General features: G+C 38.0%; 2 protein-coding genes across 3 annotated transcripts; both read left to right on the forward strand.

Annotated features, from left to right (window-relative positions):
• The first annotated feature begins 7066 nt into the window (after positions 1-7066).
• LOC103450825 (F-box/LRR-repeat protein At4g14103-like) lies at positions 7067-9413 on the forward strand. Of its 2 annotated transcripts, none has more exons than XM_008390219.4 (4): positions 7067-7199; positions 7504-8509; positions 8644-8829; positions 8926-9413. In XM_008390219.4, exons 2-4 carry the CDS (start codon positions 7505-7507, stop codon positions 9187-9189), a joined length of 1455 nt encoding a protein of 484 aa, XP_008388441.3. In that variant the 5' UTR covers positions 7067-7199; position 7504; the 3' UTR covers positions 9190-9413. The 2 variants fall into 2 exon arrangements, with proteins under 2 accessions (XP_008388441.3, XP_008388440.3); XM_008390218.4 differs by having other exon boundaries at positions 7076-7199; positions 7497-8509.
• Positions 9414-11699: 2286 nt separating this feature from the next.
• LOC103450826 (putative RNA polymerase II subunit B1 CTD phosphatase RPAP2 homolog) lies at positions 11700-15725 on the forward strand. Its single transcript, XM_008390220.4, has 6 exons — positions 11700-12509; positions 12683-13417; positions 13532-13722; positions 13803-14066; positions 14927-15085; positions 15347-15725. Exons 1-6 carry the CDS (start codon positions 11843-11845, stop codon positions 15449-15451), a joined length of 2121 nt encoding a protein of 706 aa, XP_008388442.2. The 5' UTR covers positions 11700-11842; the 3' UTR covers positions 15452-15725.
• The last annotated feature ends 521 nt before the right edge of the window (positions 15726-16246 follow it).

Consider the following 16246-nt stretch of genomic DNA (forward strand, 5'->3'; position numbering starts at 1 on the left):
AATTTTCAAAGTCTCAAAAAGCTACAAGAAAAAAAAATGGTGCATCGGTTGCTGAGTATCCAAGAAAATGAAGAAATCTGTGAAGGGTGTGCACTTGGGAAGCATCATAGAGATTCATTTCCACATGGTAAAGCTTGGAGAGCAAAAGCTCTATTGGAATTTATTCATACAGATGTTTGCGGACCCATGAAGACTTTTACTCAAGTGGGAAATAAGTATTTCCTAATCTTCGTGGATGATTATTCCAAAATGACTTGGGTATACTTTCTAAGACATAAATCAGAAGTGTTCTCAATCTTCAAGAAGTTTCAAGTTATGGTTGAGCGACAATCTGGTTATTTAATCAAAGCTCTTAGAAGTGACAGAGGATGAGAGTACACATCCACATAATTTGATAAGTTTTGTCAAGATATTGGCTTGGAAAGGCAGCTTACTGTCAACTACACTCCACAACAAAATGGAGTAGCTGAGAGAAAAAACAAAACCATAGTCAAAATGTCTAAGGCAATGTTGCATGACAAGGGAATGCCTCAATATCTGTGGGGTGAGGCAGTTAATACAGCCGTCTACTTAATGAATAGGCATCCAACAGTGGCAGTTGAAGGTAAGACACCATTTGAGACATGGAGTGGAAGAAAGCCTTATGTGAATCACTTAAGAGTGTTTGGGTCAATTTGCTTTGCTTATGTTCCGAAAGAACTAAGACAAAAACTTGATGAGTCAAGTGAAAGATGTATTTTCGTAGGCTATGCTTCACACACAAAAGGGTACATACTCTACAATTTAAAAAGGAAAAAAGTTGAGGTTAGTAGAGATGTTCTCTTTAGTGAGAAATCTTCGTGGGATTGGAATCAAGCAACCATACGAGAGGAGTCTGCACTAATCAGAATTGAAGAAGAAAATCAGCCAAATGAAGAGGAAATTGAGCCAGAAATTCCACAACTGTCACCTGAAAACGGTCATCAAGTTCACTCTCCCACATTTTCGAGTCCAAGTTCAACACCGGTTCGGTTAAGGAGCTTAAATGAAGTCTATGAAAGCTGTAATTTCTATGTTGTAGAACCGGAAAACTTTGATGATACAGTGAAAGAAGATACATGGAAGGCTACAATGCAAGAGGAGATCAATGTCATTGTGAAAAACAAGACATGGGAACTAGTGGACAGACCTTGTGACAACTTCGTCACTGGAGTGAAGTGGATTTATAAGACTAAACTCAATCAAAATGGTTCCGTTCAAAGGAATAAAGCTAGATTGGTAGCAAAGGGTTATTCTCAGAAACCCGGGATTGATTTCCAAGAAACCTTTGCACCAGTAGCTAAGCATGAAACAATCAAAGGCCTTTTTTCTGTAGCTGCTCAGAAGGGGTGGTTTCTACACCAACTTGATGTCAAGTCAGCTTTCCTAAATGGAGTCCTATAAGAAGAGGTGTTCGTTGATCAACCTCAAGGATTTGTACTTAAAGGACAAGAGCACAAGGTGTACAAGCTTAAGAAGGCACTTTATGGTCTGAAACAAGCTTCGAGAGCATGGTATGGAGAGATCGACTCATATTTCAATGAAAGGGGTTTTCAAAGAAGTGAGAATGAACCTGCCCTCTATGTCAAAACAGAAGGTACTTCAGATATCCTTATTGTTTCCTTATATGTTGATGATTTGGTTTATACTAGAAGTAGTGATAAAATGATCTTGAATTTCAAGAATGACATGATGAGGAAATATGAGATGAGTGATCTAGGCATGTTGCATTATTTTTTGGGAATTAGTATCATTCAATCAAATGATGGTATCTTTATTACTTAAAAGAAATATGCAAAAACACTTCTAGAAAAGTTCAAAATGGTTGGTTGCAAGCCTGTTGCAACACCTCTAGTTGTGAATGAAAAGTTTCAAAAAGAAGATGGTAGTGGTGATGCTGATGAATCTGTGTATAGAAGCCTAGTTGAGAGTTTGTTGTATTTGACAGCGACTAGACCCGATATTATGTATGTTGCAAGCTTGTTGTCCAGATTTATGCACAAGCCTACTTGCATTCACTATGGAGCTGCAAAGAGGATCCTAAGATACATACAAGGTACACTTGACTTTGGTATTATGTATGAAAGGCATGTTGAGCCAAAATTGTATAGGTTCTGTGATAGTGATTGAGGAGGTAGTGTGGATGACTTGAAGAGCACATCTGGCTATACTTTTACACTAGGGACTGGTGTATTCTCTTGGGCATCTAAGAAACAGTAATTAGTTGCACTATCAACGGCAGAGGCTGAGTATGTGTCGGCTTCAATTGCAACTTCTCAAGCAGTGTGGCTGAGAAGAATTATGCAAGATTTTGGTGAGAAATAAGAATCAGCAACTCATATCCTTTGTGACAACAAGTCAGCTACTGCCATGAGCAAGAATCATGTCTGTCATGGTAAATCAAAGCATATTGGTCTAAAGCATCACTACATTAGAGGTGCTATGGAAGACAAGGAAGTGGAAGTGGTCTACTGCAAGATAGAAGATCTAGTTGCTGATATTTTCACCAAGGCATTACCAAAGGACAGATTCATCTACCTAAGAGAACTTTTGGGAGTGAAGCAGCAAAGCATTAAGAGGGAGTGTTAAAGTTAATCATTTGCTTCTGTTTTCTGTCTATTTTTTATGTCTTTTATGTAATGGTTTGGGTCCCTGATCTTTTGCCACGTGTATGGCTTAGATTTGTGTAAAATGGCTGACTGTTGTCTTTTTTAGTCGACCCATTTTCTTATCAGTCGACCTATGTGCTGAGCCATAAATATCAGAAAATCTGAATGAAAAGCTCTCTGCCTTCTTATCTCTCCCGTGCCTTGCTGCCTTCATATAAAGATTTCCATCTTTCTCATTCCTATTCATGTTTTATTAATGATGAAGATGCTCTAAAATCCAACATAGTTGTGCATGTTATTGCTAATGCAAAAATCTGAAGATGAAGGAAATATATTATTGGAGCTGCTGCTGATGATTTGTGTTTGTTGAATACTTCTACTTGCCTTTATTTTGGTTTTTAGTTTTCTTGTAAGAAATATACTGAAGTCTGTCTGATGCTATCCAAACATGTTTTTCTGAGTTTGAGTTTGAGTTCAAGTTTCGATTTCTATCTAGTATTTCTTGAGTTGTGTTTCAATCTTTTATCCTTCAAACCAGGGCACACGATGAGTAGGCGTCGTTGCTTAACCTCTATTGCAAGTTTTGAAGACGGTCGAGGAGTTGGTACCAAGTGTAGCTCAGACAGGCTTAGTGACCTTCCAGAGGAAATTGCGCATAACATCTTTTCCCTGCTCACATTTAGAGACCTGACTTACTTTGCCAGTTTATCCAAACGCTGCAGGGAAGTCTACCTGTCAACTCCGAGATTGAATTTTAGTTTGTTGGGAGTGAAGACATCCACTTGCGATGAGTGGTCTCGGCTTTTGGATTCTGTTGATAGGTTCTTGAACCTTCGTGGGCTTAACAAGTTACATCACTTGGGTATTAGATGGTCGGTTTGTTATCACCATTGTGCAGCCCCATGCTTTTGTAATAATGAGAAAGGTAGAATCATCCCATGGATCGAGAATGCTTTAAGTTGCAACGTTGAAGTACTTGATCTTAATATCAGTCTAGTGATGGGAACACTCCAATTTCCACCTTGCTTCTAATCTTAAGTACTTGGAATGGAATGGGAATACGTTCGTCAACCACCAGTCGGGGGTATTAGAGAAGGCTGAGATTTCTTTGTGGTCTGGAGCAGATACGGAGGATGGGAGGGCACTTGACTTACTTTGCAGTACACGCAGGATTAAAGCTCTTACTCTAGACGAAAATGCCATCATGGTAAAGAGACTACACTTTGGGCTAATTTTTTTCCCTTCTTTTTCTTTTTTGTTTATAAAAACTAAATATTTTGCAATTTGATCTTATTACTTCTTTCTATTTAATCCTTCTTCTTAATAAATCGCAGGCTTTGTTCAGGAAAGGTTCCGTGTCAATACCACCATTAGATGATGTTTCCTATCTGTGCCTCAATATAGGACGCTTTATTGGTAAACTAGTGTTGCCATTGGTCTCTCTACTTAGGGGAATGCCGAACTTGAATACTTTGAACATGAATTCTTCTCCATCATGCTTTCCATACCGTAAAACTGATGTAAGTAAAAGATTCTGTTTGAAAATTATAATTACTTTCTTGATATATATATATATATATATATATATATATATATATATATATATATATATAATATGTTTTGGAAATATGCAATTGATCTGCTTGTTGGCTTGACAGTGGTCAGGTTATGATATGAAATACTGGAAGTCACAAAACCTTCCTTTCATTTCTCAGCTTAAAGAGGTAACGATAGAGCTTTCTCGATTCTCCTGCGGTTCTAACCCAGTTGAGTATTCAACGTTTATCCTTGAGCATGCTCGCAACTTGGAGAAAATGGTCATTGTTCATACGCACCGCTTTGCAAAGGCGTCTCTCAAGAAGTTGAACGAAAGCAAGAAGAGTTCAAATGCTCAGGTTGTCTTTAAAGAAATGGGGAGAAGAAAGTAGAGAGGAAAAATAAACTTTTGATATTTTGCAGAAAGAATTTGTTTTATGTCAAAAAAAAATGGATATTGAATTATCGATATGTAATTTTAAATTAATATGATTCTGGGTATGGCAGTATGCAATTCGTCATGAAAGTCTATTAAGAATTTACTATGCAAGAAAATTGAAGGACCAAGGGATTAAAAGTTGAGACTAAAGTATTTCCACAAGTTTTGTCATCATAATTAGGATAACTCCTTCCTAGAAATGTCGTGTTGTGCAGTTCTCGAGTATGGGTTCAGGGTGGCCGACTGTGGAACGAGTTTGAGCCGAATACTACGAGGGTTCTTTAATAAGGACTTTCATTTCACGTCATGCGTGGTGGCCTGAAAAACATTTCTGATTCAATCCGGATTCTCTTTTTTTTTTTATTCCCTTCCATCCCCCTCCATCCATCTCCCTTCATATTTTTCATAAGTTAGACTCAATTCCGATCGTCTTCCACATATATTCACCGCGATACTTCGAGGATCTACGGGAGGTTGTGTAGATCTTTGGCCTGGGTACCACCTTTGTTGGCCCTTGTTGGTCCTCCCCATTGTTCGCCCTTGGTGGCGATGTTGCTCGCTTTCTTCCTGCAGGCTTCCTTTATTTCGTGGCAACGGTTGGTATGGTGGTCCTTGGTGGATGATGCATCCTTCTTCTACATCAAGTCTGGTGTTCCTGCAGGTGTCTTAGGCGATAGTGGTGGGCGACAGATCGTGGTGATCGTTGTAGGGTTTTCTGGTGATAGCGTTTACAGGCATAAGAGGAGTTGTACATTTGGGTTTCATTGTTGTGTTTTTTGCGTGGGTTGGGCTCTAAAGCTAGTTTTGGGGCTTGTCCTCTTGTGTTTTGTTGCATGTCTTCTCTTTTGTGCTTATCTTGTATTAGGGATTATGTTTGTACTTGTTGTGTGTTGGTATTGAAATTTATCCGTTATCACAAAAAAAAAAAAAAAATCCATATCAATTAGAAAATTCCTACTGTCAATTAATTAAAATTTGACCTTTAACTAGTGAAAGCTAATTGGTTCAAGTTTCAACTCGTGGGCACCACATAATACATGTGCAATTGACTTATCAACTAGACGACTAAGATCTCGTTTGGTAGCTATATTGACTATTTCAATCAGACATGATAAATAGTCATCGAAGAGTATTGACTAAATTAGTCGGACGTTTAGTGCAGTATTGAACTAAAAATCAACTATTAATACTGTATTTGGTACCGCACGGTATATGTAGTATTGCTAAATATCCATATTAGTTTTAAGAGAAAAATTGTTAATAAAATGAAAAAAGAAAAGAAAAATAATGATAGAATAATCCACAAAGGCACTGCCTTTAATTTGTCATTCATCTTCAGCATAAAACCCTTTTTGGTTGATCTTCTGCAGACAACATGAATCAGTTAAGGGTGTGTTTTACGACAAATCGAGGCACTGTGAAGGTGCGGCTTCAAGCGGAGACGACGGTCCAACCACGTCGGCGAGAATTGACAGAGCTTTTGGCTCTTGAAGTTTTCCAGGAATCGATGAGATCTGCTCCAGATTCCGACAAAAGGGCGGTTGCAGGTCGTTGGGTTTTAGATCCTGTTAACCAAATCTATTAGTTGGATTTCCATTGCGGTAGGAATTTAGCCAAGAAGTTGTCCATCCGTCAGTAATTTCATAGAATTTTATCGAAATTATGGAGTTCTAAAACTTAATTTGAAGGGATCTATAACTTCCCTAATAATTTAGGGCGGAGCAGAGAAAAGTAGAAGAAGAACGACGGCAGCTGAACGACGACAACAAAAATGAATCTTGTGAACGATGCGAGAGAGAGGAACGCGACGAGTAAGGGACAAAGAGGGAGAGAGTGAGCGTTGTTTCCCACCCGACTAATAATCCTGAGGTTTTAGGGAGGATAAATTAATAGGTATGTACTATATAAATCATGTGGGCCTGGTATAATTAATCTAGGTGCTATTTAGTACGGAACAACGCCAAACATTTGGGTCCATATTATTTATCATATCTAATCATTTTTACATGCTGCCAAACGAAACCTAATAAAAGTGTCATATGTCAGCATCTGAGAGCTTCATCAAACAAATCAAATCAAAACAAAAGGACTTTGATGTGATCAAATTACATCAATTAGAAATTAATTTCCTAAGGGAAGGGTCCACCAAATCCTCCCCATCAATTAATTTGGATCCTTAAAATTTGATTTTTAACGATTACAAACATAGAGCTACTTTAAAAGTTATAGTAACTTTAGTCGTTGGATCAAATTTCAAGGGCCCATATTGTTTGACAAGGAGGATTTGGTGGAAGAGATCCAGAGATGATCCTTTTCCTTACCTAAGAGTAATGATAGAGAGATTAAATGATATGGAAGTTAATGATTAAATTATTACGCTTAATTTTATTGGTAACATATCATTGATTTTGTAAATTTAATTTAACTAGCATTATCCATAAATTAAAGATTCTGATTTAATTATAAAATTCGGAGTCCGAAAGATAGAAAAAAGAGGTAAAGGGCTCGAGGAACCTAGGGATCTGACAATTTCCTTTGGAGATGCTGAAGTAAGCTTTGCATTCGCCTGATTCTACCAGTTTTTCCTGCTTCCAGAGGTAAGTAAATCTCTCTCAAGAGTTTATTCACAGACTTTGAAATCTGATACGACTTTCCCAAACTTGCAAAATTAGGGTTCCTCCTTTCTCTCGTTTCAATAATATATATATATACACACACACACGCACATATTCTAAGACTTGTGGTTATTATAACTAATGAAAACATATGATGATTGGTTATGACTTAAACGATTTCCGATTGGAGCTGAGCTTGCCATAACAGGTTTTGAGTTCCAGTTTCAATTCTGTCTCGTAACTCTTCAATTATGTTTTGATGGCTTATCTTGCAACTAGGGCACAGAATGAGTAAGCGGGCGGCTGCCGCAAGTTGTGAGGGTCTAGGAGTTTATACGGAGTGTACGGCTGACAGGCTTAGTAATCTTCCAGAAGGAGTTGCTCACAACATCCTTTCCTTAGTCACATTTAGAGACCTCACTCGCTTTGGCAGTTTATCCAAACGCTGCAGGGAACTCTATCTGTCAACCCCGGGATTGAATTTTAGCTTGTGGCAATTTGATGTATCCACGTGTGATGAGTGGTCAAGGTTTTCAGATTCTGTTGATAGGTTCTTCACCCTACGTGGGGATAGCAACATACATCACTTACATATTGGTATGCGGGTTTTTAATCACCGTTGTGAAACCCCTAGCATTTGTGCTGACAAGGAATGTCGAATCATCCCATGGATCAAGAATGTTGTAAGGTGCAACGTGGAACTGCTTGATCTTCATATGATTCTACCTGACGTGAAGAAGCCATTTGAATTTCCATCTTGCATCTTTCTTTGTGGATCTTTGAGGACCTTGTTGGTGCGCATACTTCATGGAACTATCAAAGCGCCCTCCTTAGCTTGTTTGTCTAATCTCGAATGCTTGAATTTGAAATATGTAACTTTAGGTCAGGATTTCTTCAATTGGATCTCATCATGCTGCAAGTGCATTAAAGAATTAAATCTTGATCGTGTTTGTGGGGAAAGAGATATCACCATTGAAAGCACATCTTTGAAATCTTTTAGTATTGTGACTAGTGAGGATAGACTTCATCAACTCAAAATCAGTGGTGAGAAACTTGAAGATATACACATAGAGTGGAGTTCAAAGTGGTGCTGGTCATTAAGTATCTTTGCTTCGAATCTTAAGTATTTGGAATGGCCTGGGAACACGGTCGTCAACGACCAGCTGGGGATATTAGAAAAGGCTGAGATTTCTTTTGCCCCTCAAGCATATGAAGCGGAAGGGAAGGCATTTGACTTACTTTGCAGCATACAACGGGTTAAAGCTCTAACGCTAGATCAAAATACCATCATGGTAAAATCATTACGCTTCAGGCTAATTGTTATCTGAAACAGAATTGAGAGTGATGGTTTTTTACTTGATTTTGGTAATAATACAACATATTACTTCTTTTTTTTGTTTAATTTTTATTTTTCAATTAACCGCAGGATTTGTTCAAGGAAGGTCATGTGTCAGTACCACCATTAGATGATGTTTCTGATTTCCGTATCAACATTGGGAGCTTTAGTGATAAACTAGTGTTGCCATTGGTTTCTCTTCTTAGGGTAATGCCTAATTTGAGTATTTTGTACCTGGCGTCTACTCCGTCATGCTTTTCATACCGTAAAAATGATGTAAGTACTAGATTGTATTTGGCAATTATTATGAATTTCTTGATATGTTTTAGGAACTTTGCAATTGATCTACTTGCTGCCTTGTCTCCTTTTCAGTGTTCAGGTTTTAATACGAAGTACTGGAAGTCACAAAACCTTCCTTTTGTTTCTCAGCTTAAAGAGGTAACTGTAGAGCTTTCCCAATTTTCCTACGGGTCTAACCCAGTTGAGTTTACAAGGTTTATCCTTGAGCATGCTCGCAACTTGAAGAAAATGGTCATCGTTCATCCACCCCGCTTTGCAAAGGCGTCTCTCGACAAGTTGAAAAAAAGCGAGAAGACTTCCAATGCTCACATTGTCTTCTGCAGAAACAAGTACTGATAAGAAAGTAGACAGGAAAAAGAAGGGAATTTACTATATTTTGCATAAGAATCTGTTTATGTCAACACTTTAAATCAAAGTGTGCGTTATGTCACATTTCGGGTATTAGTATATTGTCATTCTTCAATTGAGAGCCAAATTAATGTTTTCCATTGAATTTACTGTATAAGAAAATTGAAGGACGAAGGAAATAAAACCATTCCAGATTCTATCTGGATTCTCTATTTTCTATTTCCTACACTAGTTAGAAGATTAGGGTTTCATTACTCGCCTTTTTGGGCTTTGCATCCTTGTGCGTCAAGGAATCCTAAACTTCAACTTATACTCAAATTAACTCTATAAATATATGTGTATGAGATCAATCGATCTTCTTGGCCTTATTGTGCTACTTTTGGTATTGTGGTCGTCATCCGAATCATCTCTCAGTGAGCGGAGAAGCACGTCGGAGATCTTCGAGGCGTGGATGACAAACCAGGGACGAGTTTACAAGGATGCACACGAGAAGGAGAAGCACTTCAAGTTAATTGAGAGAAGAATTTATACTACCTAGGCCTCAATGGCTTTTTGGATTTAACTGATGGAGAATTTATCTTCAGTCTCGTGGTTGTTTTCGTAAACCATGGAACAATGGAACAATGTATAATTATTCTATTAGAATGTGATTACCTTGATTGCTTGTAACTAGGTTATATTTGATTACATACAATTTTGCTTGTATCGTCGATGTTTTCTTAAAAAAAAAATTGCTATACTACAATTTTATAGTTTTGCATATACTCTTGTCTGAGAATAATATATTACCCAGATCTCTTTGCTTATTTTTTTAGCTAATTTTTATTCCATCTTAAAAATTAGGGTAATATTACAAAAACTACCTCAACTATTTGGTCATTAACAGTTTCATACCTCGTCTTTAAAAAGTTTCAATGTTATGCTTTATCTTCAAATTTGTTGCAATGTCATACATTCCGTCATTAAAACCTTAAAAAAATATTTAATATTTAATTAAATATTAACTGAATATTAAAAAATTAAAATTAGAAAAAAAAAACCGACCCACAACCCAGAAGAAGCAGAAGAAGAAGAAGAAAAAAAAAATAAAAAAGCAAAAGAAAAAAAATTAAAAACCCAACCCCCCCCTCCCCAAACCCAACCCCCCCACCCCCCCAAACCCAACCCCTGCAACCCATAAAGAAGAAGAAGAAGAAAAAAAAAAACCCAAACCCAACCCCTGCATCCCAGAAAGAAGAAGGAGGAAGAAGATGAAGAAGAAGAAAAAAAACCCAAATCAAATCCAGTTAGTCCCTCCCTCCCCCACAAACCCAACCCCTTGCAACCCAAAAAGAAGAAGAAGGAGAAAAAAAAAAAAAAACCAAACCAAACCAAACCAAACCCAGTTCGTCCCCCCACCCTCCCCCACAAACCCAACCCCTTGCAACCCAAAAAGGAGGAAGCAAAAGAAGAAAAGAAAAGAAAGAAAAAACCCAATTCGCCCCCCCCCCCCAAACCCCCCCTCTCCTCCACCCAACTTGCAACTTGGAAGAAGAAAAAGAAGAAGAATAAGAAGATGGGTTTTTTTTTTTTTTTTTCTGGGTTGCGGATTGGGCTCGGGTGGAGGGGGGAGGAAGATGGGAAAGATGGGTGCGCGGAGGAGGTGGAGGATGGGTTGTAGGTTGCAGATTTGGCTCTGGTTTTGGTTTTTCTTCTTCCTCCTCCTTCCTCTTCTTCTTCTTCTTCTAGGTTGCAGGGGTTGGGTTTTTTTTTGTTTTTTAATTTTAATTTTTTAATATTTAGTTAATATTTAATTAATTTTTTAATAAAAAATGGACCCTGCCTCATGCCATGTTAGTATTTAATAGAGGAACACAAATTCGAAGATAAGGTGTATGACATTGAAACTTTTTAAAGACGAGGTATAAAACTGTTAATGACGCAATAGTTGAGATAGTTTTTTATAATTTATCCTAAAAATTATGTATTGGTACTATAGTCTAGTTGTTATAGCGAATAAATCCATATCAGATTTCTATGCTTATGGAGAGCCTGTTCGAATGCATACATACAAGTGTAATTATGTGTGTGCGGCTTAGTCAAACAATCAATTAAAAAATAATAATTAAAAGAGCTTGAAATCTTTAAGTTTTAACGATAAAGATAAAATAAAGGGTAAAATGAATAGTATCATGATTGACTTTTTAGTGTAAAAATATGATTTTTCGTTAAAATAAATAGAAGTTCCCTTTAAAAAATATATGCCAAGTTAGAGAATAACTTGTATAATAAGTTACACCAAATTGGAGAATGACTTATATAATACAGTTGTACTGTCATAATAACGTTCTATATCAATAATACAAAGACATATACGAATTTATCTTTGCATATTTTTGGATTATTGACCCGAGATATGAGTATGACGTATATCCACGTCATAGAAGTTGCTGTAGCCAAATAAACTGGACCTAAGTTGGTTTTTTATATATTTATCTCGGGATTTGACCCACAATAAGTGCTCGGGTTGCCTCTGTGGATTTGACCCACAATATAAAACCCGCGGACTCAACAGAATCAACCGAACAAGACAGAATCGGTGTTAGATTGCTTCAAATTCCAACTTCCTAATTGCGATCGGAAAACCCCTTTTCTAAGCGAAATGATGGGGAAGAGCCAACCGCCGCCGCCGCAGCAGCAGCCCATGTCAGTGAAAGACACAGTGTACAAGCTCCAACTCGCTCTCCTCGAAGGCGTCAAAACCCTTGACCAACTCTACTTGGCCGGCTCAATCATCTCCCGCTCCGATTACAGCGACGTCGTCACGGAGCGCACCATAGCCGACCACTGCGGCTACCCTCTTTGCCCCAGTGCCTTGCCTCCGGAATCCTCCCACCCCCGCAAGGGCCACTATCGCATTTCACTCAAGGAGCACAAGGTCTACGACCTTCATGAGACCTACATGTACTGCTCCTCGAGCTGTCTCATCGGAAGCAAGGCTTTTGCTCAGAGTTTGAGCGAGGAGAGGTGCGATGTCCTGGATTATGGCAAGGTTGAGAAGGTCTTGAGGGCTTTTGGGGATGTGGGTTTGGACAAAGAGGAAGTGGGATTGGGGGAGACTCGGGATTTGGGAATTTCGAAGTTGAAGATCGAAGAAAAGAGCGAAGCGGAGATTGGGGATTTGGGGATTTCGAAGTTGAAGATTGAAGAAAAGAGTGAAGTGCAGTTAGGGGATGTGGGCGTGGTTGGTCCCTCTAATGCTATTGAGGGCTATGTTCCACACAATCAGCGGATATCCAAGCCATTGGGTTCGAAAAAGAACAAAAAAGGTATCTGCTTTATTGTTTTTGTTTGTGAATCTGTTATTGCTGCAACTGTATTATATTTAAGTCGAGGAGTCTATCTGATGCCTGCTCAGTTTTCTAGGATTATTTTGTTTTGTTTTTGTTGGTTGTTATTGTGTTCTGTTAGTGTTCTCTAAAGTGAGGATTGTATATTGTAGGGTCCAAAGGTAAAGAAGCGAAAACGAGTGGCGGGAAAGATATGAGCTTTAATGAGATGGATTTCATGAGTTGTATAATCGCTAGTGATGAATACAGTGTGTCCAAAATCCCACCAAGTTCTGGGGAGAATGGTTGTGAAACTAAGTTTAACGAATCAGAAGAAAAAGTCGCTCGTATTAAGAATGATTCTGAAAAGAAATCCAAACAATCAAGAGGGGGAAAAAGTAAGATTTCCGAGGAAGATATTGTTGGCATTCGAGAGGCGCCTTCAACTTCAGAGACTTCTCAAACTTTTTTGATTAGAAGTACTAAAGAAGCAAGAGAGGAATTCCCTGGTGATAAGGAGAAATCAAATGAGCCAAAGCTAAGATCCTCTCTTAAACCTTCAGGGGCAAAAAAACTTAGTCGCTCTGTCACTTGGGCTGACGAGAAGGTGGAACATAGAATGAATGGTTATGATACATTGGGCGGTATCCACAAACCTTTGCTTAAACCTTCAGCAGAAAATGAAGTCGGTTGCTCTGTTACCTGGTCTGATGAGAAGATTGATAGCACTAAGAGTAAAAATGTTTGCGAGGTTAGAGAAGTGCAAGGTGCAAAAGAGGGTTCTGGTGTATTAGGGAATTTGGAATTGCTAGATAATGAACGTTTGGAATCCGCCGAATTCTGTGCCATGGCATTGAGGCAGGCAGCAGAAGCTGTTGCATCTGGAGATTCTGATGTTAATGGTGCTGGTATGTCATTGTTTGGTTTAAATGTATGTAGTAGGTAGCATATTACATGTTGGTGGAACTTGGTTGTTTGATATTTGATGGCGTTTCTTTCCATGTGTCCTTTTCAAATATCAGTTTCGAGTGCTGGAATTATTTTATTGCCACGTCCAGATGGTGTGGATGAAGATGAGCCTACTGAGGATGTTGACATGCTTGAACCAGAACAAGCTCCTCTGCAGCAAAGAAACCCTGGAATTCCAAATTTTGATTTGTTTGACTCTGAGGATACTTGGTTTGATGATCCGCCAGAGGGTTTCAACTTAACTGTAAGATTGTAAATTTAAGGTCATTGCATATTATTTCTCTTTGGAAGTTTTGTGCTAATGATACCTTTCATGTGTTTCAGTTATCACCTTTTTTAACAATGTGGAATTCACTCTTTACATGGATAACATCATCTACACTAGCATATATATATGGGAGGGATGAAAGCTTTCATGAAGAATTTCTCTCTATTAATGGGAAAGAGTATTCCCGTAAGATTGTCTTGGTTGGTGGCCACTCTTCTGAAATCAAGAAAACTCTGGCTGAATCTCTTGCTCGGACTCTACCAGGAGTTGTTTCCCAACTTAGGCTTGCAACACCAATATCTAGTTTGGAGCAAGAAATGGTATTTATTTTGAATCTTTTGCATGTGTTGTTTGAATTCTGATGAAAATCTGATGAATGAACCTGCATTAGTGTACCCTATAGTCAAATAATTTTTCATCCTTAACTTTTTGTTTATAATTCTAGTTACATCCTCATAACCAGATTTGAAAACTTTGTATGTGATGGTTAAGTATTATGTTATAGCCCATAACAAAAACAAGACTTCAAGCCTTTTGGCTGCTTTAGGACTTTGCAGTTTCCACATGGTGCCATTGTCAGACATTTAAACTTACGCTTACTGCTTTATATACATTTCATATTGAACACTAGTTTTTTGGGAATACATGCAACTCTCCTCGCCGTTCTACTTTTAGATGAAGCACTTGCTTTTGTGTTTATGTATCATTAACCACGTAGAGGATTCATTTTTTAGGATACGTAACTCCATTACATCCATGGGTTTTGGTCTTCCAGCAAGCATTTCCATTATCCAAGTGATTTCAGTGGAGTTTACAACTCAACCATGATATGTGATAAACCAGGACTAGGAAAAGATATCTTTTTCACCTTTTTAGTTCATAGGAGCTACTTTCCATGTGTTGATTTTACATTTATCTTTATTTACCTGTATTAGGTTTCGAATTCCTATGCTACTTGAGTACTGTGAGCTGTGACAGTTTGTATGTGTTTTGTTATGTTTGGCATGATCTTTATCTGCGCAATTTAATCAGTAGAAGAAACCCTGCAGTGCAGCTAAATATTACGTTAACATTGTTAAGTTTGTGAATGTGACATGATTATCATACTTATTTTAATTTTATATAAACGTAAATCATTATCTATTGTTTAGCAACATGTCACTGAGGTGTTTCTGTACAGAGCTGCATGTTGGAGACGATGACTTTTGTTGATGCACTACCAGCTTTCAGAATGAAACAATGGAAAGTGGTTGTTCTTCTTCTCCTTGAGGGTCTCTCTGTTTGCAGGATTCCTGCACTCGGTCCTCACATGCCGGATAGGAGGACACTGTTTCACAAGGCAAGGCCCGATATGTGTGTCTGTATAGCTTATTAACTTATTTATTTTACCTACAAGAGAACAAAAATGGAAGTAAAGAGAAAGATTTAGACAAAAATGTGTTTCACTTTTCTTATCAACTAAATCTAGGTATGCTTAGACTGTGTAGTAATTAACATATTAATATTGGTTCTCGAGTTGTATATACTGTATATTCACGAGCTTTTTAAAAAAAAACGTTAATCTGTACATGTGATTTTGGTTTTGGTTTTGGCCAAATAGGTGCTGGATGGTTCCCAGATAACTGCAGAACAATACGAGCTTATGAAGGATCATATATTACCCCTAGGCCGAGCACCCGAATTCTCAGCTCAGAGTGGTGCTTAATGGAAAGGAAGGTTTGACTTCAAATTCTCCACTCGTAGTTGTATTGATCGTAGACTTGAAAGCTGTTGCCTGCAGAAGTAGCAGTTGGGAGAACCCTTGTTTTCGAAACTGACTGGAGAAAACCATCCACCGCTGACTCTTTCAGCGCTGGAAGAACGATGTTGAAAGTCCGAAGCTTCATTGTACATGTTTTCGGAACATTGATCGGACTGAAAATGTTAAGACTTACCATTTTTCACTTCCTTTGGTAATCTATACAAATGCTTGCTGCAAAGCTACGTACCAGAATAGGATGGAGAGATGGTCTCTAGAGTTTTCTGTTTTCCTTGGTTTTGAGTCATATTCTAATCTTATCGAAATTACGTAGATGGAGATTTGAACGTGAGTGCAGATGGGACGAGCACATTGTTCTAGTCAAGTATTCAAATCTTATGCGCTCATTTTGTGTGTGGCCTCTATCATTGGTAAACACGTGTTAACTTTGATTTTTTTCCATAAATTTAACTTATGTCAATCAATGATAGATTTCAGGCCACACACAAAATAACTGTAAAAGATTTGAACTCGAAAATTTGAACCTGGCTGGAGACATAATATGGTTTTAGTCAACTTGACTTTGTCTATGTCAGCTCTCTAGAAAGTCTTATTGAAGTGTATTATTGAAGGGATTAGGATAAGGAGTTGATATTATCTTAATTAATTTTGACTAATAGGCATCAAAGCGTGTCTTTGTTTTGGACACGTGGCTGGTCTGAAAGTGGTAAAGTAAGAAGTTGTTAAGAGTCAATTCAGTGG

This window comes from Malus domestica, chromosome 12 (assembly GCF_042453785.1).
Source record: "Malus domestica chromosome 12, GDT2T_hap1".
Taxonomy (NCBI): domain Eukaryota; kingdom Viridiplantae; phylum Streptophyta; class Magnoliopsida; order Rosales; family Rosaceae; genus Malus; species Malus domestica.

Coding starts and splice junctions, on each gene's coding strand:
- LOC103450825 (XM_008390219.4), top strand. CDS start 7,505: ATGAGTAAGCGGGCGGCTGCCGCAAGTTGTGAGGGTCTAGGAGTTTAT. Junction 8,510..8,643: donor TAGATCAAAATACCATCATG/GTAAAATCATTA, acceptor AATTAACCGCAG/GATTTGTTCAAGGAAGGTCA. Junction 8,830..8,925: donor TTTCATACCGTAAAAATGAT/GTAAGTACTAGA, acceptor TCTCCTTTTCAG/TGTTCAGGTTTTAATACGAA.
- LOC103450826 (XM_008390220.4), top strand. CDS start 11,843: ATGATGGGGAAGAGCCAACCGCCGCCGCCGCAGCAGCAGCCCATGTCA. Junction 13,418..13,531: donor TTCTGATGTTAATGGTGCTG/GTATGTCATTGT, acceptor TTCAAATATCAG/TTTCGAGTGCTGGAATTATT. Junction 14,067..14,926: donor CTAGTTTGGAGCAAGAAATG/GTATTTATTTTG, acceptor GTTTCTGTACAG/AGCTGCATGTTGGAGACGAT.